The 21,201-nt window shown below is 35.6% G+C and overlaps 1 protein-coding gene across 5 annotated transcripts in view; it reads left to right on the forward strand.

Annotated features, from left to right (window-relative positions):
* The window catches only part of KCNH7 (potassium voltage-gated channel subfamily H member 7), a 477,325-nt gene that overhangs the window by 429,159 nt on the left and 26,965 nt on the right, over positions 1–21,201 (forward strand). For 2 of the 5 annotated variants that reach the window (XM_032409337.1, XM_032409327.1), the window contains 2 exons: positions 668–868; positions 19,240–19,494. In XM_032409337.1, the coding sequence (XP_032265228.1) occupies positions 668–868; positions 19,240–19,494 (456 nt within the window). The remainder of the gene's footprint in view (positions 1–667; positions 869–19,239; positions 19,495–21,201) is intronic. The other 3 variants (XM_032409301.1, XM_032409319.1, XM_032409310.1) reach the window with 2 other exon arrangements.

Consider the following 21,201-nt stretch of genomic DNA (forward strand, 5'->3'; position numbering starts at 1 on the left):
TTTTCTACAAAAATAAAATTCTATCCTCATATTCTAAGCCAGGGGTATCTATTTTTCATCTAGAAATACTGTAGAAATACTGTAAAAATGAATTCTAATAGATTAAAAAATTGTATACAAATAAATACTCTAAGGAAATTATGAGTTCCTTAGAACAATCTATCATTCTTTAGCAAAATCAAAGTATTCAAAATAATCTTAAGATTTATAATAGATTTTTAATATTAATAGGTTAGGTTTGAGGCTGAGAGGCAGAGATGTCACAATTTAAAAATTTAAAAATTAACCTTTTAACTCCAGTTCCAGAAAACATATCTGTGGTAACCCTATGACATACATCCTTATTATATTACAAAGAAAATGTTTATTCTAGAGGCATTTTTATCTCTAATCAATACTCCAGATCATAGGCTGATAGTGTAAACAATCTGAGTTTATATTTTAATTTAGAATCCATGGTGAATTAGGAGATTATCCTCTCCAGATTTGTCATCAAAATTATAAAATTTACAGCAATATTGGCTTAATTTTTTTCCCTGTGGGCCAGTGGTAAATCCTTACAACTGGATTGAGATAATAAAAACATCTACATACTTGAGATTCTCACAAGATGTAATAAAGCCAAAGTGCAGTCTTCCCCCATAACTTTGTTTTTTATCCAATCCAGCACTAATGTATGCAAGCATTTTTGGGAATGTATCTGCAATTATCCAAAGACTATACTCGGGAACTGCCAGGTACCACATGCAGATGCTTCGAGTAAAAGAGTTCATCCGCTTTCACCAAATTCCCAACCCTCTGAGGCAACGGCTTGAAGAATATTTCCAGCACGCGTGGACATACACCAATGGCATTGACATGAACATGGTATGTATTCCTTTTTCCAAAATGGAAGTACCTCAGGCATTATAGCTACAGTCCAATGGGAAAACCAGTCTCACCAGCTTTGAACCCCTTGCTTTTGTTTTCCTCTCGGATGTTTATTTTCTCCCCTGGAGATAGTCTCTCATTCTCAATTCATGGCATTGCATGGTGCTATATCTAGTTATATTGTGTGGCAAAGGCATTATAACATGATGCAAACTGATATAACTGTGTGTAGTAAATTCCCACTTCCAGTTAGAGAGAATATTGCTAACATAGGATTTGGGCTTTCACCACATGTCCTAGCTGCCAGCACCCCAAAAAACAGTTGGACCCATTAAGATTTGACAAGTAAACAGTAACAACCACTATGATATCCCCAAACAGAAATCCAAAGTTAACATTCCTTAAAAAAAAAAAAATAGAAAAACAGGACACTGAGGATTTGTAGGAGAGGTTAGGGAGCTTAAGCATGCTGTAAACATTTTATCATAGGAAGTTTCATGTTTCTGTTAAGGACAAATTTTTCTATATTTACAACAATTAACTATGTGCCCTTTTACTGTACCTGGTTTAATGCATCTTTCCTTTCAAAGGGGAAATATGGAATTCTTCATAACTTTTAAGCAAATTCAACATCAACAATCACTTTTCATAATTCTTCCCACCTCTATCAATTCTTTAAAAATCAACCTAATTAATAACATGACCATGGTCTAAAGAGCACTTTTTATTATTAGGTGAATTGCACACATTCTTTTGACCTGTTTGGCTATAGAGACTGATTCCTAAAGATAAATTATGTGACACATCCAAATTCTGTGGCATATCACAGACCTATTAAGAAAGATTAAAAATATGATGCTCTCCCATCTATCAACTCCTCCACCGGGCAAAGACCCTGTTCCTAAGCATTCTTCAGAAAATAAAACTACTCACATTTAATGACATGAACAGCATAATACAATTTTTGCATAAGTGAGCCAATCCAATTTAGATTGACATTTTTATATTTGACCAGTAATATTTTAATAAAAAAGCAAAGGTTCAAAATTAGAAGTCAAAGGACAGAAGGCATTGCAAATATTGCCCAATTTGAAAGCCATATAAGGATAAGTTTATCAAAGCTGTGTGTGATTAATTGGACTGAGAAGTAAGGACATGCCATTATAAAAATTTTAATTTGAAAAGCACATTTCATATAAAAGCATAACTGAATTCCATGTGTTATTTCTAATTATCCCAAAGTTATTGTGTGAAAATTCATTTGATAAATTGCTATCACTAAGATAACACTTGAATCTCGTAAGAAAGCACCTACAAATGGATCATTTTATGTATTTCCATCTGTATTATTGTTGAACCAAGATATCAGCATTCAGAAGCTATTAGGGATTCTCTAATGCTGGGTTGGCTGAAGCAGTGTCAAGAATTTTTAATCAAAACACGTGTCACTCAATTTTGTTGTTCCATACTGCCAGATTATTTCAATAACAGTAATTAACAATTATTTATTGTACATCCCCTCTCCATATAACTAGTTTTGTGACCATTTTTGTGATTAAGTCTATTTTTTGACAACTATTTACCTTTCATTGTTTGACTCTATTACCTATGAATATGGTTTATATACCACTTGCCTATTTACAATGTACTTATGAAAGATTTATCTCTTTCCTGTCTGCTTCACACCTTAATACATGGAATCACAACACGCACCGGTAAGAACAGGAGGTATTTATATCCAATTTAATTCTCGTGTAAATTGTGGAGAACACCCTTGTTATCTGTCAGGTGTAGAGCTTGTTAAGTGATTTCCAATGTTAGTTCTGATCTTTATTGCATGATGTAGCAGAGGAAATACAAAGCAAGGAACTGGGGAAGATAAACTGGAAGAGGCCAAGTACAGAATAGAAATCCTTAACTTTAACAACAACTTGACCTCTAGTAATATTTATATACAGTCTCCCCCTCCCCACCAAAAGGCACTTATCTGCTCCTTCCTCCAATCTGGTCAAGGTTATGGGTATACGGTTTGCATTAGATAATTGTCATAAAGAAAATGTCATTCTCTTTCATCATCCTCTATTTTCATGATGTAGGTGCTTTTCTTTCCTCCCATCTGCATGCCTGTATTACATGATCCTGGATTGTGTGAGCTCTAAACCATGTGCCACTGAGTCTTGCATGTGGTTTTGAGAGCTTGACTTTGCACGAACTTCTTGTTTGTACACAGTGTCTACATTTCTCATCTTGTGACTACAAAGTGAGTAAAAAATCAAAGTGCAAGGTAACTGAAAACTCAGCAAATGGAAGATGCTTGTTTATTAAGCGCAACGTATGTAACAAAGTTAGAGAAAAGCAACTGTACTCTTAGACTATTGAGAGATTTAAAAAAAAGAAGAAGAAATCAAAGTGGATTTTTTTACCTCCAAAACCACATTGTTATAATCCCTGTGTCTTACTAATTTATTGTTAACTAAATAATAATTTAGTAATAATTTAAAGTGATTTAAATTTATGTATTGTGATACATAAAAGTACATCAAACTGTTGTATTTTACATCAGCATTTCATATTATTTTGTTTAAGTATAACCTTAAATATAATTTCTCATGAAACATTTCAGGTCATTTTTTTTGCTGTTCAACCATATCAAAATTAGGTACAAGTTTTCCAATCACACTGTATTAATTGACTCAAATTATTTTTCATAACCCCAAACATTTGATTCCTTGATAGATCTCAAAACATAGAAAAGAATCTACCTAAAATGTGCAGCCATATTTCTTATTCCCTGGATCTTTTGCTTTTTTTGAAATAGCCATTGCCAGAATGGTCCAGAACCAAAAACATTCAGGGGACATTTATGGGCTCCCTTTCAATGGAACGAACTGGTTCAGAATACAAAAGGAAAAGGGTCAGGAGAATGAAGTTAGAGAAAGGAAAGTGTTCTTTTGTGTCTGATGTCAGGCTTAAGAATAGTGAAAATGATCTAAAAAGTATCTATAGGTCAATTCTGGTAACCTGTTCCCTTCTTCTCCTCCAAATTTGCCTAGTTAGGGGAAGAGGAGATACTTTCTCAGATTAAGACTGAAGGTATCTCAAGAAATTTCCTCCAATCAAAGCTGTCTTATGACCCAGTCTGAAACTTTCTGACATTTTCCAACGTTGATTTTAGTTACAACATGGGCAAGAATTGAACATCATCTTCCATGTCAGTGTAGAGGCAAGTTTCTTCATATCACATACAAGAGCCTGGCTTGAATGAAGAAGAATCCCAATAACCATGCTCTATACATCGTTTTGGATGGAGAGAGATAAATCATTCATGACAGAAACTACTTCAGAATTTAAAAATACATTGACATGGAAGAAAAAATTTTATGAACACTTAATGAAGAATTTTATTTCTTACTTTAAAAATGTCCCACCATTAATGCCTAATAATATAAAACAAATTAGGAATAGGAATTCAGAAGACCTAAACACTAGCTCTTCAATTTGCCACTAATCTTGGACAAGTCACTTAACCTCTCTGCAATTTCATTACACTTGTCATTGTCAAATGTGTTTAAAGCACCAGAACTCAAATATGCTAAATGTGTAGAACAATTATTATGGGAGTTTTTCCGCTTGAGGATGGAGATTCTAACCTATCTGCCGCCTGCTCTTTTGCTTTCTGATCAGGCATCTAGTTTTCTTTGATGATGAATTGTTGATGGCAGAGAACAGAAGGGGATCATTTCCGGTAAAAACTAAAACAGGAATAGAGGATCATATGTGGGGAAGCACAAGGAAGAATTAAGGCAGGTAGTCCAGAAACAACTTTGTTTAATTTATTTTAGGAAGAAAAGGAAAAGTGACTTTTTTTTTTTTTATCCTGAGGCATTAATGGAGAAAATTTTGAAAAGCAGACATAGAGAGGAGTTGGAATAAGAACATAGGAAGAGGGATGAATGTTTCAGCAGGGTAGATATACAAGTTTTCCTTAAAGACAGGCAGGAATGAAAAGAGAAAGGGTAAAGGCACTGGCTTTGAGGAGTAAAGGAGAAAACTCAATGGACTAGCACTACATGGTCCAGTCTCCTTGGTTAAGCAGAGAGTAGATTGAGTCCTCAGAAGGGAGGAGGTATAAAATAAGAAAAGAGTTAAAGAGGGGGAGAATTTTTATAGATTTCAATCAAAAGTCAACCTCAGGCTAAAAATGCTTAGAACCACGGTGGGACTCTCAGTGACAAAGCATTCACTTATAATGCCCCCAACAAACAAAGCCAATCAAAATGGAAATGAAATTAATAAATAATGGCATATTGTTTAATAGAAATTCTTACTCTTTGGAGTTGATGTGATGTCTAAGAAGCATCTTAGTGAAAATCTGATTTCCTTTCCTTCCAAGTCTCTTTTACAGCTCCTCTGCTACCCATCAGAGTACCCTTTGCTAACTCTACTACTGACCTTAACTACTAGCTACTAACTACCTACTACTACTACTACTACTTACTACTAGCTACTATCTACTTAAATACTAACTACTAACATTGATTATATCTGCATTCTCAATCTAACTCTATGCCAATGAAAATTTTGTCGTACCCATTCTCTACACTTACCGAAATGACTTCACCTATGCCAGACCTTTATATTCAAATCTCCTTCACTCACAGACTGTTTTGATACACCATAGTGAAAGGCAATGATGAGTTCTTTCAGTCAGCAACTCATATAAAAACAATCATTGTGACATTAAACCTCATCGGAAATGTAAAGCAAAATATACAAAATAGCATGGCTTGTCTTCACCATATTGTTTTTATCCCTCAACTTTTCCTAATGATCCTTTATATAGTCAGGTTGATAAATAGAGTCAATGAAAAACCTTTGACTCGTTAGTCATAAAGCTTAATAAAATGATTAAAAATATGGTGCCCACATATTTGTTCCTCTAGTGGCAAGGATTCTGTTTCTAAGAATTCTTCAGAAAATAAAATCAGTTACATTGAAAGATACCAATAGCACAACAAAATTTTTACATGGGTGAGCCTGTATAATTTGCATTGATTATTTTTTGTTTGACCAGTAATATTTTAACAAAGAAGCATAGGTTCAAAATCAGCAATCAATGTGCAAAATGCATTGAAAATATTGCCAAACTTTGAAAGACATGCTGCTTCTCTACACAGCCTAGCAAATAAATTCACACATTTCAAAATAGGGCATGGAGACTGGTAAAAACCTGCATTTAAATGATAACGATCCGTAGGACTGGTGACTGACATCTTTTGGTTTTCTGTAAAGAAATACTTGCTTACCTTTAGGAGTTGAATTAAAATAGTCGTCTACAATGTACTTTAAAAGATGTTTTCATAGACATGTTGATTAGTTAACAGGAACTGCCTGGTTCTACAGAAATTATGTAGGTAATAAAATTTTGCACTAGCAAGAAATCTACTAGCACACATACTTGCCCACTGTAGACAGTACCTGAACAACAGGTGCTTAAGAAAGGACAAGGCACATGTCCTTCCTATTTTTCACCAACCTATTCACTCTAAAGTCTCAAAAATACCACAGAGAACAATAAATGCCATCTGGAGCCCCCCTGACGTGAACAATATCAAGCTTAAGACAAGCATCTGGTATTTTCGTGTCGCAAATGATATGTGCTCAGTCATGTTTCACAAATGATTATGGTCACTTCATCCTGGTCTCCAACCATTATCAAGAAGGACTTATTTACAGCTGGCACCATGCTGCATCTGTGCAAAGGGAGTTCTTAACAGTAGGATCTTATCTCTAGTGGGCCCTGAGCCAAGAGAAATGACAGCATGGCCTCGGGCTTTACACATGAAAAATGTGTAATGAGGCAATGAACATACTACAGTTTCTCCATTCATTAATAATGTTCCTCTTCCAGTAGTAGGATAGTGGAAATGGTGTCTCAAATTATTTTTTAACTCTTTAAAATAATGGTACTATTCAAACAGGACTCTAGAGGGCATTTTCTCATGCTGGAGAATGTGATGTGTTTTTAAGTACTTTCTTTGGCGTTGTAGAAACGCAGGAGTAATTCAAACTCAATTCAATTTTAAGAGCACTTAATATTCCACACGGGTTTAACCAAAAATAAAAATACAGAGAGTCATCAAAACTCAGTTTTAAAATACTCTTTGTAAATATGAGTTTAAGTCACTTTTAATTCAGATATTAGAGTAACTCAGCATTTATCAAACTTAATGAAATCAAGCCATTCACAATTTCTCCCGAAATAAAAATCCAGTATTTTCTTTAATGGAAGAATTACCTGAGATATTACAGGGGCCTGGATATTTATATCGAAATGGATATGTCGATATTCCACCCAATATGTCAGAGGTTTTGAAATCATTTTTTAAGGGTGAAAATAAGCAAAAGTAAGTTCATCCATGCAAATTGCTCTTACAGCCTTAAGAGGAATTTATGTATATCTTAATTGTTTTTCTTGGTTTAGACATTTTGCTACCCATGGGGATGAGTGTGAATGGAAAAAATAAATAATCATTGCCTCTTTCGTAGCAGGTATTTCTAAAACAAAAAAACAAAACAAAACAAAATCCTTCTTTTTTTGTTTGCATCTTGGGCTCCTGTTGGGCAGGTGGGCCACCCCACACTCAATTTAGGAATGATAAGAATCTTTCTTATTCAGGGCCCAGTAACCCAGATGGTATGTTTTAATGCTCTGGAGCTATATTAGTTCATTTTTTTCCACTCCACTGATAATTTTCTCAGATCAGAATGCTCTATAACACACACAGAACTGAAAGATACCAGTAGCTAGAAACATCTACCAGAGTGGGAAGATAAGTCAAAGACTCAGTCCACATAAGTATAATTATTGTATTTGAATCATGGAGTTCCATTTCTAGCCCTCACTTGTTCTAACTGTGAATCACTATGTGCGGATGCCCAGAAATTGGGGCATTAGTCGTGTTTTCTAAGATGGGGGCTTTAGCCCAGAATCTAACTCTAATTTTGTCTGCTCTATCTATGACCAGTGCTTAATATTGAATAGCAGACACCAAGCAGTGAGGTCAGAGCATCATAATAAAGCAGGTATGGTTAATCAGGATGTTTCCTCTATAAATTCCCTATATATAGTAGCATTTTTGCATAGTTTTTGGTTACCTTTTTCTTATTTTATAAGAAATCTTCATGAATTACAGATACTAATGCTTTATTTGTCATCTATATTGCAATTTGTTTCCAATATCTTGTCAATGTGTTGGTTTTGTTAAAAATATCTTTTGGATTTAAGTTTTTTTTTTTTTTTTTTTTTAGTATGGTCCAGTTAGTCAACTTTTCTTATATAGTTCAGAGATCTTGTCCTGATTTTCAAAGGTCCTGCTAAACCTATGGATGATACAAGTAGTTTCCAGGATTTTCTTATAAATTCTGTTGTGTAATTAGAAAGAAAATTCTGTGTTCTGTTTGAAATTTAGTCTTGTAAATTATTTTCTTTACATGAATAGAAGTAGTACTGGTAGAATATAAATAAGTTGTTCTTTTTCTATTGATCTGAAATACCACCTTATTTATACATTAAATTGTCAGATATAATTGGTGTATATATCTTTACTGTCAAATGGTCTCTATTAGTTCATTCCTATTGCAATAGAATAATGATTTATACTTAGTGACTTTATACTATGCTTTAATATCTGACAAAGTAGGTCAACCCTAACTAATCTTGTGTTTCTTATTTCCCTAGCTACTTGAGATTACTTATTCTTCCAGATAAGATATATGACTATTTTTATTCAATTACAACAAACTCCATGTTGGCTTTTGAGATAACCCAAAGATCAGATTGTCAACTCTGGCTAACGAGAGTCAGAAATTGTAACCAACATAAAGATTTACCAACAATTTCAAGAATGTATGTAATCGTGGGGCATAAACAAAACATGGAGATCCTTCCTTATCATATTAGTATGTGTTCTGGCTCAGTGTAACATAGGAGGTCCTTAAACAGTGTATGTAATGGCATAACACTTAAGCAAAATGAAACTCCTTTGACCATTAAACTTCTACACTTTATAGTCTGGAAGTTACATAGCCTACATGACATTTTCCAGGAAGTCATGTCCTATAATCTATTGGTGAAAAGTTTGTTTACCATAAGTAATTTAGATTACATACATCCTGCTAAAAACACTCCATAGATAAGAAGTACCCCACACCCTTAGTGTGTTTGCCAGGAGCAGGTCACCACTGTTTTGTCATTGGCTGGTCACCTTTCTTTCCAGGTGTTCCTCAGGAAAGATAGAGAATATATCGTAAGTCTGTTGCTATCCCTTTCCTTCCTATGAATTTTACATTAATTTTTACATAACTTTGGAATTCAAATATTAAGTGCTCACCCATGCTGCACATTAAAATCATCTGAAATGTGTTAAACAAATTTCAGTGCTTTCAGATCCACTCTACAACAATTAAATCAGAATTGCTTATAGTGAAGTCTAAGCATCAGTATTTTTATAAGTCTATTCTAATATGTAGCCAAGATTGAGAACCACTGGTTTAGATCTTTAAAAATATAATCTCCTTCAATAAAATGTCATAATTTTCTTCTTAGAAATTCTTATATTTAATATTACATTTATTTTTAAATTTTATACAGCATAGTCAGTTGAACAAATGAAACACATTACACATTTCCATTTTTACCAGCTTATAGATAGCAAGGAGTGAAACTATCTTCTTTACAGCCACCTTAACAAATTCCCCATCTTGTTTTGTTAGGACTTTTTCTTAGTTTAATATAATTTGGTTTAGTTTGGGGGTTTGGAGGGATTTCCTTGAGGATTTACTCTTGGATGTTCTAGATATGCAGTCATATCAATGGCATTAAAAAGAAATAGATTCAGTCTCTCTTTTCAAATACTGGGTACTATGATTTCGAGTTTACTAGATCCTCCAAAACAATTTTGAATGGTAATAGCTGACTTCAATAAAAGTAACTTCACCATTAAGACTAATACTTTTAAAATGTCTTTGCATTTCTGAAATCAATCCTACTTGGTCATAGAGTTTCTGATTCTTTGTTGATTTTGTTGGTTAGTAAATTATTTAGAATTTTGCATCTATTTTACAATGATATTGGTATACACTTATATGCTCTTAAACTGTTAGAAAGAAATCATCTGTAAAACCATATGGTCCTGGAGGTTTTCATAGTAGGTCTTTAATCACCATTCCAACTCTACTGTGGTAATTATGTATTCTATTTCTTCCTTGGTCAATATTGGTAATGTATGTTTTGTAAAAAATTCATCCATCTCATCTAGGCTTTCAAAGTTGTAAAATTGCATGTAGGATTCTCTTCTAACTCACTTAGTATTTTCTGTATCAATAGGTACATCTGCCTTCTCATTCCTAAACTTATGTGTTTTTGTTCTCTCTCCTTTCCTTTAGCAGGCTTTTGAAAGATTTATAAATTTATAAATTCCATTGGATTTTGTTCAAGGAACTAGCCTTGCATGAATTATTTATACTTGCTACTATTCTTTTTATTTCCAGAGTCTGCCTTCATTAATTCCCCCTTTTCTATTTCTGTGGGTTGTCTTATTATTTTTAACATTGTATTAAGGTCTTTCATTGTTTGAGCCTTTCTTCTGTAATAATGAAGGTGTTAAGACCATACATTCTCCTTTTAGTGCAAGCTTTTCTGTGGTTTCATGGGTTTTGATATGACATGTTCTCCTTTTATTGCTTTTTACATTAGTTCTTCTTTGATCCGAACGTTATCATAGAGCATGGTTCTTAGTTTCCATGAATTTCTGATTTTCTGGTCACTTTTTAATATTTTTCTCATTTTTTTTATTAAAGTCAGAGTTAATGGACTATATAACATTTCTACTTTTTTTTTTAAGATTTTATTTATTTATTTGACAGAGACAGAGATAGCGAGAGCAGGAACACAAGCAGCGGGAGTGGGAGAGGGAGAGCAGGCTTCCCGCCGAGGAGGGAGCCCAATGTGGGACTCAATCCCAGGACCCTGGGATCATGACCTGAGCCGAAGGCAGACGCTTAACGACTGAGCCACCGAGGCACCCAATATAACATTTCTACTTTTATAAATGTTTAAGCATCTACACTTAATGTAGAAGCAATCTGTAGTTGCAATTTTTAAAATGACTCATCTTTTATAAAGACTTTCCAAAGCATTTAGCTGTATTGTCATGGGGACGGGGGAAACCTGCCCTCTTTTTTTTTACACATATTTTACTCTTTTATGTAAAATATGATTAAATTATATAATTCCACTAACAGTGCAGCCAGCATAAATAAGTTTCAGAACATACACAGGTGGTTTAAAATTCAGTTGGTGGAAGTAGAAATGTGCAGGGACAATATCTGGAACATTCAGAGTGCTGGGGTAGCAAGAACCAATATATTTTACAGAAGAGGAATCTGTTAGGAGGAAGAGAACTTCCACTATTTTGAGAGCTTCTCCTATTTTGTAAAAAATTATATAATTCCTGATACAGTAATCACTTTCTCTAGAAAACAATTGGAATTGCTGTCTGGCCCCAACATTTCTGAGGAACATTTGTACCCTAACTGTTACAAAGTGAAAAGGACATTTATGCTACATTTCTATTCTTTGTTAGTTATTGATAAAACCGATAAATTAAATGAATGGGGAACATATTGGGAGCAACTTTAGAAACCAATCTAATGGACAGCTGTGGCAAGTCACAATAGTTGATAGAATCCTAGCCTAAGTATGAAGTCTTTGTTCTTCCACAAATAAAATCCCTCATGCATTTATGTTTCAGCTTTCACATATAAAAATGGGATAATCACCACTCTCTATTCCTTATATAAAGTTGACAAGTCAATCAAAATATTTGATTCTAAAATATTATCACATGAGAGATGTTTCTGAAACATAAAACTAGATTTAAATTCAAGAAGGCATATCAAGGGCGCCTGGGTGGCTCAGTCGTTAAGCGTCTGCCTTCGGCTCAGGTCATGATCCCAGGGTCCTGGGATCGAGTCCCACATCAGGCTCCCTCCTCGGCGGGAAGCCTGTTCTCCCTCTCCCACTCCCACTGCTTGTGTTCCTGCTCTCGCTATCTCTGTCTCTGTCAAATAAATAAATAAAATCTTTAAAAAAAAAAAAAAAAGAAGGTATATCAAGTACAAAGTGGTACTTAAATCATTCTTTTCATTACCTGGAAGATTGCACCCCCTTTTCCTTTCTTTGTGAGCAAGTTCAGGTCATTTACAATCAATCCATTTGGGAAGAAGTATTTGCAAAGCATCCAATAGACCCCACTATAATTATACTCTGTTAATGTCTTCCCTCACTCCCTCTCTCAAGTAGTGGGTTGAAGGGAAGGTCCTGAAATTGTTTCTCAATATCCAGATTCCTCCTATTACCTTTAGAAACCCTAGTGGGTTCCATGGTTTCCCCTTGGGACCTTATACTATAAATCCTAATGCACCTTTTTAAGTCAGGCTCTTGCTGAATTAGCGGAACTCCAGAGTCTGGGTAACAAGGATGTGTATGTAAAAGCAATAAATCCTTTCTGCCTACTCATCATTACCCACACTTCAACTCATCCTTGGCCCTGACTTAATTGGGGCCACTTTAAAGTTTGAGTGTGCTTCTGAAAGCAAAGAAACATCTCACATATCATGCTGTGAACTAGTGGTGAGAGCTGCCAGAGAGGCAAGGAGAAGAAGCAGGAGGAAAGACTGTTTCATTTTTCAGGGAATATTTACTTGCACAAAATCTGTTCAGGATTTATGAGTTGTTTTCCATGTCTGTGTGTGGCAAGTTTTTGTTCTGTTCATGATTTTCTTCTAAATGATGTAACCATGTGAAAAATGTTGAAAAGTTACACATACAAAATTAGTGAATTTTCTCAAGGCTCATCCTTTCTCAAGGCTCATCCAAGCCCCTCATCTGGGATTGCATAGTACTTGACTCTGGCCAGATACGATGCCCTTCCTATACAATAAAATAATTCCTTATTCTCATTAGCCACGTGGAGATAAAATAAGAAAGCAGATAACAAAGCAGTTTGAGCTTCAGACTAGGGCTATGTATACTTGAAGGTTTAAAACTGCTAAAAGAACCCACCTATCATGATTAGTGGTTAAACATGAAGTATTAAGCATGTAACCCCCAAGGAAACATGAAAAATGTGTGCCTCGTATTCCTTAACGATAAATCATAAGCATAGCAATAATATGATCTGGGATGACCTCAAAATTAGGGAATACATTAGCTTCTAGAAACAACAAAAAGCAAGGTTTGGTATCTTATAAGTGGCAAAGATTTGCCAAATGCTGAATGCCCACATAAACACTGATTCTATCAAAATCAGAAAATGCTATAAAATATTAAGGCTGTACCTTAGGGCAGAGACTTAAGATTTAATATATTACTTGCATCATCTATTTGATAATCACACTTGAGGTTTAGTGTTTCACAGGGAGTGTTAATTTATGTTTTGATTAATCCTAATTTGTCAAGATCTAAGTGTATTTAATGAACCAGAGAATTTTCTCAGAAAATTTCCTAATGTCAATTATCATAGTTACCAAACTTGTTCATATGATTAATTTGCTGTTTAGGGGAATCATTTAACACACTCAGATTGTCTTCCTTATAGTGCCCTTTTCAGCCTGCCTTTAGGAATGTACCCCTCTGCAGTTATGCTAAGTGAAACAAATCAAAAGCCATTCATTACAACATAAATCATCTTTCCAATATTATCTGGATAGGGGCCATCTATAAGAAAATACATTTTGATTCTTTCTAAAGCAAATAGAGTGTTTCCAAAACCATGGTGTGTGGAGAGAGTTGTGGTAAAATTCCATTATCGATGCTCTTCTAACAGAAGCCAGAAAGTGTACCTACCATAAAAGAGCATTTTGCAATCCAAGTTAAGAGACAGCAAGCATTGAGGCATGTGTCTTAAATGTGAGGAAGGAATAATGGAGTTTATTGTCAATATATTGTGAATATTTAACTTTATTTGAAAATCCTTATCTATCAGCATCCAGGTAAAAGTTGAATGAGGAAATAAATTTCTCTCTTGCAACTTTTGCCTTTCTTTAATCACATGGGGTGGTGCCAGGAGCATGAAGACTCATAGAATAAAAGGAAACTTTAAATTGTTGGGCAGGGAAGAGAGTCATGGTTTTAAGACTATAAATCACCTGCCCTACCCACAGGACACATAGTTACTGTTGGAAGACAAAATTGTATTGAAATTTGATTATGAAAGAACTAATTCCAGAGCAAAATCCAATAAAAAGTAGGCCCCACCTTGAAGGATGATATATCGTTTCATATAAAAAACAAAAATAATAATAATCTTAATTAATATTCATTAAAATTCTTCTCAGACTCTACTGACTGAAGCTCAGGACACATTTCTCTAATTGTAATCTGTCATGGGCTTTCACTGAAACCCCAATACATAAAATAGGTACCATAATTGTTTTATTGGCATAAGTATATAAGTTTAATTTAAGGATCTACTTATTAAAAAGTAAATGAGACAAATGTCATTTTGATGAGCACACTCATATCAAATCAGAAATTGCAGGCTTGCATTAACCTCAGCCTCCATTCTTTTTTAAATTTTGTATTCCTTGCTCAGCATGAAGAAAATTTGAATTCACACTCTGCATAATTGCATATATTAACAATATTGTAGTATTTATTCCTCTACGTGTGTGCCAGTAGATACACATTTGAGGGAAGTTTAGTATAAAGTTAAATACTTCTGAATTAGTATCTGATCATGTCTGATAGGTGCTTACTATGGGATAGTTAATTATTTCAACTCTTCTCTCTCTTTGTATGATTTCTTCAAGGAGTTTTGATTTAATAATGCTATCTTGTGTACTTGTTAGGTTATTCTTGTTTGAATGTCCTTAAACTTTGGGTCCTTTGGTACTAAGCTATGGGGTTGATTGCTTTTAGCAATCACAGAAAGCACTTCAAATTCACTTAAAAGACTAAATATCTCATTCGTCTTACATAAGTTGAGGGTCCCAAAGAGTTTTATTCACATAGAGTCAAGTAAAGGAAAATTAACCTTACATTTATAAAATATTCAAGTGACCTTATACCATAATAAAGACATGGGATTTTTACCAGCCTTGAAAAAATTTTGTGGAACATCAGGAAGTTTTAAAAATCCCCCATAACTGCAAATATTAGAAAGTTAAAATGAGCTTTTCATTCACCTTTAATTAACTGTATATTGAGGGTTCATTTGAACAGCCGTTAGGCTTATAAGTGTCCAAATGTGTACTATAAATGTCCATGCAAAACAAGGTGTGGAAAATTCTGATTAAATATATATATTTATATTTATTTTACCTGATTAAATATATATATTTTTTAATCCGGGCATTTAGAGAAAGGCTTAAGGGCCAGGTATATGTTCAGAACATATTTTGTTCATTGTTATGCTTCCATGCCAAGTATGGTGCTTGGTATAGAGTAGATATTTACTATGTATTTGCTAAAAGAATGAGAGCTACTTCTCCAAGCTGCAGGCCATGACCCCAATTCTGGGTGTTGCTCCTGGGTCTTTGAAATCAAATCAACCCAATAAATAATGACTTCAGACACACAGTGAAAGGTGCTGTGTACCCTCAGAGCTTCAGAACTCGACAGACAAGAAGGTTGTGTAGAGAGTAGTGGAAATAATTACAACAATCAGTAAACCAGTTGGGTCTTGGTTTGTACCTGTGTACTTGACACACTTACTCTTCACAACCAGATCTGCCAGGCCTGGTAAAATGCTAATATTTGACTGTTAAATGAGGAAGTTCCATGTCAGGTAGTTTAGCAGAGGAACCAAACCTGATGAAAAAAAGTACAATGAGTAGGAAGTAAGGAAGGCAACACAGCTGAGACCAACGGAAATGGGCGTCTTGGATGAATACTACTTAAACCTACCCCATTCTCCTCACTCTTTTCCATGTTCTTCTAGTCTATTTCTCTATAATCCCTCTCTTTTAACTCTGCTTTTAAAGTCCCTGTACTTAGGCATACCCCAGATTCCAAAGCTGCTAACTTACGTAGGACATTTAAACTTCTGGGCTAGTAAGAGATTCACTTACTAAATGTTAACTTCTATTGACTTTTACTTGAGTGATCTATGTAACTCACTTAAGAAAATTAAGAAAGTTAGTGAAGGGCTAACACCACAGGATAAGTCTTTAATCCAGATAAGTCCTTCAAGCCAACATGTGTGTACCTTCTCCCTGGGCCAGCAAAGGCTTCCCCATGAAACTCTGTGGTATCTCCAACTTGAGGCCATTCTTTCCAATGGGTGTCACATCTGATAGGATAAATGCTGGGAGATGACACTTAAGGACATTTGAGAAGAGAATAATGTTGAAAAACTTTCCCTAGTACCCTTTATGGTTTTGTGAACGATTCTAAGAATATTGGCATTCCAAGAACATGTTTATATTGATTTAGTAACTGCCTATTTCAAAAAGAATTTAAGACAACTCACAGTGAAAACTTAAGTGCAAGTAAGTCAAACATTTAACACAAGTCAGAAACAGGAAACAAAATTTATCTTAAACTCTGTTGAGGCAATGGAACACAAAAGTTAGTGGTGAATTTTCTATTCACCAAAGAGATCAAGGAGAATACAATGGGTGTTGTATCTCTCAATTTCTAGCTAAAGAGAACTTACCAGTTCTTCAGGAACAATAAATATGTATGACAAAGAAAAGAAACGAAAAGTCAGAAGTAAACTATGTAACAGCTACAATGAATGGGATAATTTACATACATTATCACATTTAATTGTGGGCACAGCCCTGTGAAGTACATATTATTAATTATTTTTACAACTGAAGAAACTGAATCTCAAGAAAATTGAATTGAATTAACCAAAGTCACAACTAGTAAGTGTCAGAACTAGAACTTCAGTTCATGCCTATCTGATTCCATAGCTCATCTAACATACTCAGAGAAATGAGTAACCCTTACCTCTATCTCATCTGCACCTCCCAATTCAAAACATGCATACACACCCTTGTGCACATGCATGCACACACACACATGCACAATTTTTCCTTTTATAAGCAGGCTATACTCAGAAAGTATAACAGAGGAACTTCAGGAAAATGCCAGAAATAGCAGCTACAAGCTCAATAATCTCGTTCCAATTATTATAGGGAAAGTGCAATTTCCCCACTTATGTGAAATATAAAATGCCTTTTTGTATATTTTTATAGCCAAATCTTAAGAAAAAAAATAGACATGTCTAACTTGTTACTTGGTGTGATGGTCTCTACATTTTTATCTGTATGGGGACATCTGAGAATTATGCTGAGACCACACGACAGTGGGCTTCAGGGAGGAAAAGTAAATCATACGCAGGAAGACCAGTAAACTGGGGTTTTTCCTACTATAGCACCCCCAAATAAAGTGACCCCATTTCAGAAAACAGTGTGCAAACCTTGCTTAACTCCAGCCTAGCATCACTTGCCAAAGAATCCCATGTGATAGTTTAGACCAGTAGAAAGGGTCAGCGACCTACCAGAGGGCTGGCTCTATGGGAGGAGCTGAGTTCTTTAGGACTGACAGAGTGGGGAAAGAGCCCCTAGCCCTCAAAAGCAGAAATGGGCAAAGACTAGGCAAGTCATCCTTTGGCAAGGCCTTCAGTCCAAGCAGGAAATCTGGTAGGAGTCCAGTCACGTAGACAAAGTCTGAAAGATAGAGTCAAAGACAGAAGTTTCAGAAGAAGAGGAAGGCTCATTTCTTTTGGGTCTGAGCCAGGTAATATAGAAACTTCAGGATAGATGTCTGAGTTCCTACAGCTGTGTGGAGCTGGGTAAGTGGTGTCTAGAAATTGGCGCGCTATTTACTGGTAACTTACAACAAATTTTAAAATCGAAAAAGCTCTTATTCTCTGGCAAAGAAACACAGATAGATGAAGTGACTTGCGCAAGTGTCAACCTGTGGCAAATTCACGACCAGAACCCATATTCTGTGGGTTTTCTTCTAAAACGCCCTTGACCCATTTCTGTGGGTGACTCCGCAATGAAGGAAACAAGCTTGGAGGTGGTGGCTGTCATGTTTTCAGTCTCTCATTGATCCGTTTGTATGATACCACGCCCATCTGACTGGCTGCATCACGCAGGGGTCCTACAGAAGCAGTACGCCTTGGCTGCTTTAACATTTCAAATAGACGTAAGTGTAAGTTAACTCAAATGTGGTCTAATTTGAAGTTCCTCCATGAACCATGTACATTTCAATGATCTGGACAAAAAATTCATGACGACTTTTAGCTATATTGAATAGCAACAGCAAGGTTGACCCAAAATTTAGGAAATCCTAAAATTACATTATTAAACACTATGTAATGCCCCTCCCCTCTACTTCAAAGCACATTTAAATGGATTTATTTTTACTGACAGAGGAAAGTCAACATGAGAATTAAAATCTACATATGACACCCAAAGAAACTAAGACACACACAGAGAAGCAGGAGTTGAGTGTCTTTGGCCCATTGTATACTGGGAATTTTATAAAATAATATAGAATTGTATTCAGTTTAAATTGAGTGGCACTTGTCACAAGCTATTATTTAATCTCTTCTATCAGATTTAAATCAGTCGCTGAATAGGTTGTCAAAACAGTAGTGCTATTAGAAGTTTTATGTTTGCCTTGTAAACTTTGGCACAATTTCCATTTCTGAAAACATAGCTATACTTTTTAATTATGTTTGCTGCTCTCCTTCCCTTTCTCTATTTTCAGTGCTTATCCAAATATTTAGTATTAATAGTGTGCATATGAAACATAAATATTCCACGTACCGTTCACGAAGAGCACCCTCTGGTCTATGACATTTACAAATACCATGGCTATTTCACGATCATTATTTTTACTAATTCCAATTAAGAAGTATACCAGAGACAGCACTCCAAATTGACTTGAGATTCCTTCAAAAGGTTGTCTTTCTAGCTGTACCACCTTTCATTAGTTATGTCTTACTAATTGTCACATTTGCATTCTATATGTGCACAGTATGATGCTACCTCACATAATGCAGGGAATGAAAAGCAGTGTGAAACATAGGCATTACATTTTAATGAGACAGCATTTGTGTTGAGTCTGAATGCCTGCAGTTAATTCAGAGAACAAGCATTTGAGTTAAAATTCTGACACATTTCGCAAACCAAGTATTCATTGAGGTAGGCGAGGTAGAAGCATTGTAAGAACTCGTGTGACAATAACTACACCCGCAGTTCTGTGAGCAAGAAATAGACTTTATTTCTCAGGTGGAGGTACCCTGTGCACTGGTAGTATGAAACTCTTTATTTTTTTTCCTCAGGTCCTAAAGGGTTTCCCAGAATGTTTACAAGCTGACATTTGTCTACATCTCAACCAGACTTTGCTGCAAAACTGCAAAGCCTTTCGGGGGGCAAGTAAAGGTTGCCTTAGAGCTTTGGCAATGAAGTTCAAGACGACCCACGCACCTCCAGGAGACACCCTGGTTCACTGTGGGGATGTCCTCACTGCACTTTATTTCTTATCCAGAGGATCCATTGAAATCCTCAAAGATGACATTGTGGTAGCTATTCTGGGTGAGTGTTTCAGAACCGGATGGTGACAAATTCAGGTATTAGCTGGCACGATGCATAGTTTAAAACAATAGAAAACAGGACCGATCCATTTATTTGTGAGTACAAGACTGATAGGTCATTTTATTTTATTTTTTTATTATGTTATGTTAGTCACCATACATTACATCGTTAGTTTTTGATGTAGTGTTCCATGATTCATTGTTTGTGCATAAGACCCAGTGCTCCATGCAGCACGTGCCCTCTTTAATACCCATCACCAGGCTAACCCATCCCCCCACCCCCCTCCCCTCTAGAGCCCTCAGTTTGTTTCTCAGAGTCCATAGTCTCTCATGGTTCGTCTCCCCCTCCAATTTCTCCCCCCTTCATTCTTCCCCTCCTGCTATCTTCTTCTTCTTCTTTTTTTTTTTTAACATATAATGTATTATTTGTTTCAGAGGTACTGATATGTCATTTTAAAGCTTTATTTAAAATTCAATCCAAATCAAATTGACCTTGCAGACAGTATGTTTTCATGACGGTCTCACTTTCTCTCTGATGTGTAAACACTTCCATGACTCTCTTTAGTTCTTGGCAGCTACTTAAGCGTTTGAGGCCAAATATATGAAAACAGTCAGCATTTTGCTTTTCATGTTGGAGAACCTTAGATTCATGCTGGATCCCTTAACACCTTAAATAAAATGTATACATTGTAAGATACTTGCTAGCATGCGCCGGTGCCCTGTCGTGAACTGTGTTTATGTGTTGATAAATTTCATCTATCCGCTCTGCACTTTTACCTGCTGTGTCATATCAAATGGAATTATATGAGTCTTTACCTAAGTCATATAAAGAGCTATGAACTTATAGAGATAAAGGTGGTGAGGAGATTAAAATTACTAGTAAATTAAACTGGTTTGGGTGCAAAAGAAAGTCCATCTAGGGCGCCTGGGTGGCTCAGTTGGTTAAGCGACTGCCTTCGGCTCAGGTCATGATCCTGGAGTCCCGGGATCGAGTCCCACATCGGGCTCCCAGCTCGGCGGCGAGCCTGCTTCTCCCTCTGACCTTCTCCCCTCTCATGCTGTTTTTCTCTCTCTCGCTCTCTAATTCATAAATAAATAAAAAATCTTTAAAAAAAGAAAGTCCATCTGTCCAATCTCTCTGTTCAAAACCAAATTTAGTCAGTGTGAACTTGTAGGATTTCTTTGGAATATTAGAACAGTGGGAAAGAGGAAAGAAGCAGAGAGAAAGGAGACCAGTTTTTCTCCCCTACCACCTCGCGGGGAGGTTTAAGCCTCAGTCTCCCCAAGGGAACACCCACACCCAGTATTTGTGAACATAGGCACTTATTTGTTTTCCTGCGGATTAAACCCAGGTCCATTTAAATAATGAGCAGGTAACTCAACAATTTCCTTTCACTAGATTCTTGACGTTAACATCCAAAAAAGGACAAGGATGTTGTCTGTTTTCTTTGCTGCTGTGTAAAACCAGAGTATGGCTTAGCACAGGATGAAGAAGTTTGAGTAATTCCTATATATTTTGATAATTTTGTTATAGTGACAGTTTTCTTTAAACCCCAAATTGACAAGATGCACAATTTGGTTTACGATTCAATAATCAGGCAAAGAATAAAAACATAAATCAGGTAGCAGCTATATAATAAACTTGGACTTTCACCAAGTTTGGCCTCAACAGTTTGCTCTGTATGTTGCCAGGGAAGAAGCATGCTTC

Source organism: Phoca vitulina, unplaced genomic scaffold, assembly GCF_004348235.1.
Source record: "Phoca vitulina isolate PV1807 unplaced genomic scaffold, GSC_HSeal_1.0 scaffold1, whole genome shotgun sequence".
Classification (NCBI taxonomy): domain Eukaryota; kingdom Metazoa; phylum Chordata; class Mammalia; order Carnivora; family Phocidae; genus Phoca; species Phoca vitulina.